This window comes from Vulpes lagopus, chromosome 1, assembly GCF_018345385.1.
Source record: "Vulpes lagopus strain Blue_001 chromosome 1, ASM1834538v1, whole genome shotgun sequence".
Classification (NCBI taxonomy): domain Eukaryota; kingdom Metazoa; phylum Chordata; class Mammalia; order Carnivora; family Canidae; genus Vulpes; species Vulpes lagopus.
In genome coordinates, this window is record NC_054824.1 from 30093184 (window position 1) to 30100741 (window position 7558).

Below are 7558 nucleotides of genomic sequence, written 5' to 3' on the forward strand. Positions count from 1 at the left end.
GGCACAGGCCAGGGGACTAGACCTGAGCATGCAAAACTGACCCTCTCCCTTGTCATGAACTTGGTCTCATTTGTTTAATGTTCTGACCAGCTGAGCTAACTCATTTTTAAAAATAGAATTATACAAGCTAGCACACAGCTTTCCAGAGTTTTATTTTTTTTTTCAAAAGAAATACCATCATTAAATTTCCAAAATATTTCCTATCATAGACCCAGAGTAGCTTTATGGTAATATGATTGCTATGAAAAAAATTATCTCAAACATATTTAAGGCATTTGGAGGAATCTAAAGCATAATTTTTTAACACAATAGAAGTGAAATTTAGATCAAATCAAAACATACTGAATGAGTGAGTACAAAGCAAAAACAATAAAACTAATATATTCACAGCAATTGCCTTTTATTTTGGATGTGGGAATTCCAAAGGTCTGAAGGTAGGTAATTAGTAATACCATCATGTGGCAAAGAGCATGAGAAGGGGAGTTGGGAACCCTGAGATCTAGTCTTGGTTGTCATTACATAGCATAATGATACATCACAATTATCAGTTTCTTCATCTGTAGACTAGAAAAGTGTGCTTGACACATCTAAGAGCCCTTCCAATTTTGAAATATAAAGAGTTTTTACTCCTGTTAAAATTATATAAATCACATATTAAATATTTTTTAATCTAGATTTAACCATGACCAAGTTAGAGCTGCTAAAATGTTTTAAGATAAAACACAAATGAAGCCAGCCTGCATTTCTGAATCATTTATAAGGATAGAACAGAAAAATAATTGTACAAAACACCCTCAAGGATCTGTTTTTCTCCATCTCAAAGAAGACAGAATCACCTGTTTTCTTAATTATTTCTAATGCAGCACTGCAATATTACTGAAAGATTTATAAAAGACACTGTCAAGTTTTTTTTTAATATTTTCTAGAAATATAATTTCCTCCCTTCCCTCTCTTTTACTGTGAAAAATCCTCACACAAGTATAAAAGTGAAACCTGAATCTCATCTAATAAATGTCAGTCTTCACTTTATGGTGCTGCTCTTTGAAGGATGGATGACTGAATGGATTTTGGAGCAGGAAGAAAGCATATGCCAAATTGTTTTTAACCTTGTAAATCCTTATGGTTATCTCTTTTAGTGTAGTCTTCAGAGAAAAACTTAAGTGGGAAGCAGAAATTATATGAAAGACTCCCAATATAGAGCTGCAAAGTCTATAATGTCCTCAAGAAGGTAAGTAAGCCCTGTATGAAACCTTAGGCCAAAAGGGGCAGAGTAAAACAGCACCGCTAAGGAAATAAACACAGTTCATTGGGACCTTCTTCTTCTTCTCTTTTTTTTTTTTTTTTAACATCTATCTTAATCAAAAAGACAGAAAACAAAAATGTTATTTCTAATTAAATACTGAGCACAATCCACATTTGCTGCTACTCAAGATACTGTAAAAGAATTTACCATTTGTGACTTACTCATTTATATCAACTCACTTCCCCACTTCTGAAAAAAAAAAAAAAAAGAAAATCATGTCTATTATTGATAGTATCAATCTACATAGCTCCTTTTCCTTTAAAAAATTTTATTGACTGTGCTTCAAACTCTTTTTATTTTGTCAGAAAAATCCATCAGCCAAAGGTACAAATGTGCCTTATAGGTTACCACTGAATCACAGGAGGCAACAAAATTGATGATATATATATATATATTAATGTATCAAACTGAATGGTTACACTGAAAGGGGTGGTTACAATTCAGGGTCAAATAGTGTATTATCCTAAAATCTTGCACTTTAAATAGAAATTTATTGGACATTTTAATAGCTTTTTAAATTGAGGGATTTATCAAGTGCTTAAATTTTTAAGTATTTTTCTAATTTTCTTCAAATGAAACTTGTAAAGGATAAATGAAGGATGTTTATTTTAAAAAAATGAATTACTTGTAAGCTTCCAGGATTAGTAACGCATAATGATACTAAAGATCAGTGTTTAAAACACTTATAAAAGTTATGATACTTTTAATTTTGTTTCATTTTTCCTATATTCCCATATGCTTATTGGATTTATATAGCACATATCTTCTAAGGAACTTAGACTGCCTTAGGAGTTTATAGACTTAAGAGTATTATGACTGCACAATAGCAATTGTTTCCAACAGTAATATTTTTTGTCCAAAGAATGTTCTGTTGTCATGTATTGGAGAATAGCAAGGACTGGTGTGACAGAAAAGAGAGCAGCAACAAATTGGGCAGTTCGTGCAAAGGAAGAAGGCAGTTCATGCAGAAGTTCATGCAAGAGGATGAAAAAGTAAGAAATCGTAACTTCCCAAAAGCCATCCACCTAGCAGGTGAAAACAGCTTTGCTTTATCCTGGATCCTGCTTCAGTAAGTGGATGAGAAAAACTAGACTAATGAATCTGCTGCTTTCTTGGATCTCAGATAGAGCTCAGTTTTCACTATTAGATTATCATATAATGAAGAAGAAATAATTCTTCTAAATAGACTATAAGTATTACAATTGCTTTTCCACAATATCAGCCGACTTTCTAGTGAAAGTCTATCAGTAGTTGATTTCTAAGATGGTGTGTGTGCCCTTGTTTATTAGATGTTTTCACTATTTTTGGCAGGCTAATATCTTCATCATTCTTAGGAAATAATGGCAGCTAGCCAGCTTATGAATTCCTGGTGAACACTTAAAATGTTTAATGGAATATTAAGTACCATATATTTAACCTTTCCTCGGGTAATTAATTACAGGATCTGAAATATCTCCTATAAGTAATAAATACCATATTTCATAAAATGAGCCTTATGAAACAATATAGTTAAAACTTCATATTCTGACTAGAGTCTAAACAAGGAAGATTCATAAATTTTTAGCCTAATTTTGAAAACTTCTCAATTTAACTCAAAGAAGGAATAGGCAAAGATCTCTAGAACCTAAAGGACTACAACCCTATATCCTTTATAAAAATATAGAAATGTACATTTTATTTCAAATATAAAACAGTATAGAACACTATCAATTTAATGAGAAATAAAGCCCGAAGACTTATTGATACAAGTTTACCTACACTGTATGTTAAACAATAATGGCTAAAGTCACTTTTTATAATAGTTTGGAGATTTATGGAATTTACTTTTAAGCTTAATTGGCAAATAACAAACTGAAAAAAAGAAAATCTTGTCTAAACTGATAGTAGCAATTGGTTAACCAATTGCTGCTTATTTACACCTAAATGTGATTTATTCTTCACAAGGGTGTATATACTAACACGGAGCTTAGATGAAATAAAAATATTCCCAAATTCTTAAATACTGAACTGAACACAACCTATGACCAGGTGAGACCCTTGTTTATGGATATAGACCTCTCTTCCTCAAATTCATATCCTGTCATGACAGTTTTTTAGACATACAAGCAGGATCTCTGATAAACTATTGACCATGTATGTCCCATTTTAAATGTTTTTTTTTTAAAGATATTCTCAAGGAAATCTAAGTCCCAATTTATATTATCATCTTAGGAAAAAAATTTTTTAATTTACACTTTTAAATCTTTTATTTTAGAATATAGTGTTTTTAAGGTACTTCATTTTAAAACATTTGCATTGTATGTTTCATATTCTACTCTAAAACCCCACAGAACAATTTCACATAGAAAGTTTTATTGAGTAAGTAATTTTGTTCCATTCTAACAACTTAGCCTAGAAAAAGCTCCAATCTGTGAGCTATCTATCATACAGAACCGTCCCCTCCTACCAACTTTATAATGCTCTTATAAAATTGTTTTCATGAATAGCATTAACTTTGGGACCAGGAGAAGTCTATTACATGAATATTCAAATTCTCTATTTAAATCCTGAAAGGATCCACCGTCTCAAAACTATTTTCAAAGTCTGTTTATTTGAGACACCACTCCACTTTCATTTTCAGCTATAACTAATACCTTAAATACCATCAGAACCAAGACCATTCAACATCATTGCCCCTAATCCTTTTTTTTTTCTTCAAACAGCAAACTTGAACACAACTGTAATTCTTTTAAGAATCTTTATTGAAGTTTTTCTTAACAATTTAGTCTGTTGGACCTCAATGCAGTTTATAAAAAAACTTCAGTATAGTTTCAAATAAACTGCAACCAAAAAAGTAATTCACTTTGTCAAAGAAGTTAGCTGAAGTTGCAAGGTATTTTTTGTAATAGGTAGAACAGTAAAATGTAAGCATGCTCTCGGATGCAGGTGCTCCTGTGTACTACGGAGTTACTTTGAAGAGCTTGCTAAGATCTGCAGGCAGTTTATGGAATGCATTTATTTTCTCCACAGTTTAGGTACACGAGAATAAAACTGATATTTACGAATAAAGTATTTTTCTCAAAAAAGTTGAGGCAGCTTTTGTTGAATGCTATCTGTGTGGGTACACTGGCTACACCTCGAACTGTACTAAGAGAAACAGACAGCCAGGAGTCCCTGCTCATGCTGAAACTTGAAAAATTCCTCCGCAAGTGTTGAGTTCCGAGAAAGGGGAGAGGATAAAACACTATGCACAGTTTTTCATCGTCTTACATCAACAAGACACACACACCAAGAAACTTCGCATAAGGAGGGAGCAAATCCCCTTCACGGCCTTCAGTCAAGGTCAGTGGTGTCCAGAGTGGAGGAGGGTGGAAGTGGAGCGAGCCTAGACGAAATAAAGCTTAAGCCTACGTCTCATGCATAGGTGTCCTTGTTCTGTCCCCGACTGTTTCTCAGACATCCGAATTAGAACTGAGGTTTGTCAACCTGGGGTCTGCATTGATTTCGTATCTGTAGTGATACCCTTCCATGTGATCCCTGCAGGCGTCTCTGATGTTATGCATCCACTTCTTTATCCCCTTGCGGTTCAAATACAAAACCAGCAGGAAGATGGCACCTATCAGGGCTAAAACAATACCTAGGAAGACGTAAGAAGTCTGCAGGGATGGAGGGAGGACCGGGTCACAGTCCAGGTGGGAGCTGTTGAGTTCCAAGAGGGCCCGGTTCCTCATTTTCTCCGGGAACGCACAGGTGAGCCCGGCTTTGCCCGGCACTACCTCTGTCTCCTTGAGCCAGGCCACCATGTCCGCCATGTGACAATCGCAGACCCAGGGGTTGTTGTCCAGGAAGACCCTGACGTGGGGCAGGCTCTGCAGCTCCGCCAGGGTGGCGTTGTGCAGGACCTTGAGGGCGTTGTCCTCCAGGTGGAGGCTCTCTAAGCGCGTCAGGTTGCGGAAGGACACGTAGGTCAGGCTCACCAGAGAGTTGTTGCGCAGGTCCAGGCGCCGGAGGCCGGGGAGCTGGGCCAGGACGTCCCGAGGCAAGTAGAGGAAGCGGTTGCTGGCCAGCTCCAGGCACTGCAGCCCGCGAAGCGCGCGGCCCGCTCGGAGGGCAGCCGCCACCATGCCCTCGAAGCTCCGGTTCTGCCGCCAGTCGTCAGGGGGCACTATGTGGTTCAGCATCAGCTCCACCAGGGGGCTGGGGGCCGAGGGGCTGGCGTCGCGGCCCGCGAAGGCGAAGGCGCTCAGGTTGCCCAGCGGGTTGTGGCTGAGGTCGAGCTGGCGCAGGCCGGGCAGATGCTCGAAGGCGCCGGCGCACACCTCCTGCAGGCTGCTGCCGCTCAGGTTGAGCGCGGCCAGCTCGGCCAGCGGCGGCCGGCGGGCGAAGGCGCCGGCGGGGAGCACGGCCAGCCGGTTGCCCGTGAGGAACAGGTTGCGCACGTAGGGGGGCAGGTCCGCGGGCACCTCGGTCAGGTTGCGGTTAACGCACTTGACCGTGCGCGCCGCCTCCGAGCACTCGCACGCCGGGGGGCACTGGCCCGGCAGCGGGGGCGGGGCGGACACCGCGGAGGCCGGCGGCGGCGCGGAGGAGGCGGAGGCGGAGGCCGAGGGCGCCGAGGAGGTGAGCGAGGGCGAGGAGACCCAGCCCAGGAGCACCAGCGCCAGCCGCGCCAGCCGCAGCCGCCCGTCCCCGGCGGCGGGGCCCCGGGAGCACCCCCCAGGCATCGCGGCGCGGCTCTCCCCGGAGCTGGGCCGGGCCGGCGCCCGCTCCGCAGGCTCAGGGGCTGGGGCCGGAGGGCGCGGGCCGGCGCGAAGCGGCTGGAGAAAACTTTCCTCGCGTGGGAGCGCAGGAGGGACGCCGCGGCCGGAGCTGGGCGGGACCCCGAGTCGCCCGGCGCCCCCCTCCCGGGGTCGGCTCCCGGCCCCTGCCCCCTCCAGAAAGTACGCACGGCGGCGGGTGGGGGCTCAGCTCGGCGCTCCTGCTCTCCCGCTCGTCTTCCAGCCGCCGCCCCGGGGGGCACGTCCCGGCCTCTTTTGTTGGCGCCGCACGCTCGGTCTGCTCCGGGACCTGGGGCAGGCGGGAGAGAAGCGTGAGGCGCGGCGGCGGCCCGACCCGGCAGCTCCCCCGAGAGCGGGACCCGGGCTCTCCCAGCCGCGTCGCCCCCCTCGGTCCCCAGCACCTCCCCGCGGAAGCCCGTCGGGCCCCCCCGCCCCAGCTCCACGCACACGCTTACCCGGGAGAGGGGTGCGCGTCCCGGGGCGCCCAGCACAAAGTCTTCCTTCGGCCCGGGCCCACACTACATATATATACACACCCCTCCCAGCCTCCCAGCCTCCCGCCCTCCTCCCCTCCGGCGGACTCGCCCCCCGCCCCCCGCCCCGGTCTAACTTCTCGCTGAATCCCCCGCGCCCTCCCGACCGAACTTCTCACTCTCCCAGCTCCTGCCCCGCCGCCCCCGCCGCCGACCTGCCTTCCGGGGTCCCCGCCCCCGCCCCCGCCCGGACCTCTCCTCCCCGGTCCAGGTTTGGAGGAGAGGGAAGTTTCAGGTTACAGGAGTCTTTTGATCTCTTTTGGTACCTTCCCGGATTAGCAGGAAGTGGAGGACCCAGCAGCTGTCGCCGCCCCCTCCCCCCTCCCCCCTCCGCCCTCCCCCTCCCCCCTCCCTCCTCCCCGGGCCGCGCCCCCGCTAGCCCCTCCGATCCTGGAGGGGGGTTCGAGTCCGCTCCAAGGAGGAGGGGGGACGCCGCGAACAAAGCGGCCGTGGGACCCCGGAGCTACGCTACTCTGCCTCCAGAGGACGGGGGTGCCCGCGCCCCCGGGTGCGCCTCCGCCGCGGGCTCCCCACCGCTCACCTCCCACGACCGCGCAGTCCGCCCCGAGTCTCGGCGACTTCTCCGCTCGGCGCTGCGGGCGCCGACTCCCCGCGCACCCCAGCCCCTGGCCCAACCTCCGCGGCTGGGAAAAACCAACCCGGGGGGCGGGGGAGGGCGGGCCTGCTGGAGGCAGTTCCCCCGCCGCGCCGCCCACCTCGGCCGCCCGCAGCAGGGGGACTTAAGGAAGGATTCTGGGGTGCAGGGGGGCACCTGGGCCGCGCGCTTCCTCCGGGGGAAAATTAACAAGGAACGTGTCGGAAAAGGTGAGGGAATCCCTCTGTCTCCCCCCTCCCCTGTATCCTTGGGTGGTTCCTCATTTTGCCTACTGTATTTACCTTGGACGTGAAGAAAACCGCGGGTGAATCTCGTGCAGTTCACCCTGATTTTAGGGACCTAGGGCCGC

At 46.9% G+C, this 7558-nt stretch overlaps 1 protein-coding gene across 2 annotated transcripts; it reads right to left on the reverse strand.

The window, feature by feature from the left end:
* Positions 1-4026: 4026 nt before the first annotated feature.
* TPBG (trophoblast glycoprotein) lies at positions 4027-7253 on the reverse strand. 2 transcript variants are annotated; one of them, XM_041744252.1, is made up of 2 exons: positions 7135-7253; positions 4027-6349 (listed from the first exon to the last, which is right to left on the reverse strand). In XM_041744252.1, exon 2 carries the CDS (start codon positions 6004-6006, stop codon positions 4735-4737), a length of 1272 nt encoding a protein of 423 aa, XP_041600186.1. In that variant the 5' UTR covers positions 6007-6349; positions 7135-7253; the 3' UTR covers positions 4027-4734. The 2 variants fall into 2 exon arrangements, with proteins under 2 accessions (XP_041600186.1, XP_041600095.1); XM_041744161.1 differs by lacking the exon at positions 7135-7253 and adding an exon at positions 6516-6878.
* Between the last annotated feature and the right edge of the window lie 305 nt (positions 7254-7558).

What these genes read in the sequence shown, in the direction of transcription:
- TPBG (XM_041744252.1), bottom strand. Translation starts at nt 6,006, where the DNA reads ATGCCTGGGGGGTGCTCCCGGGGCCCCGCCGCCGGGGACGGGCGGCTG.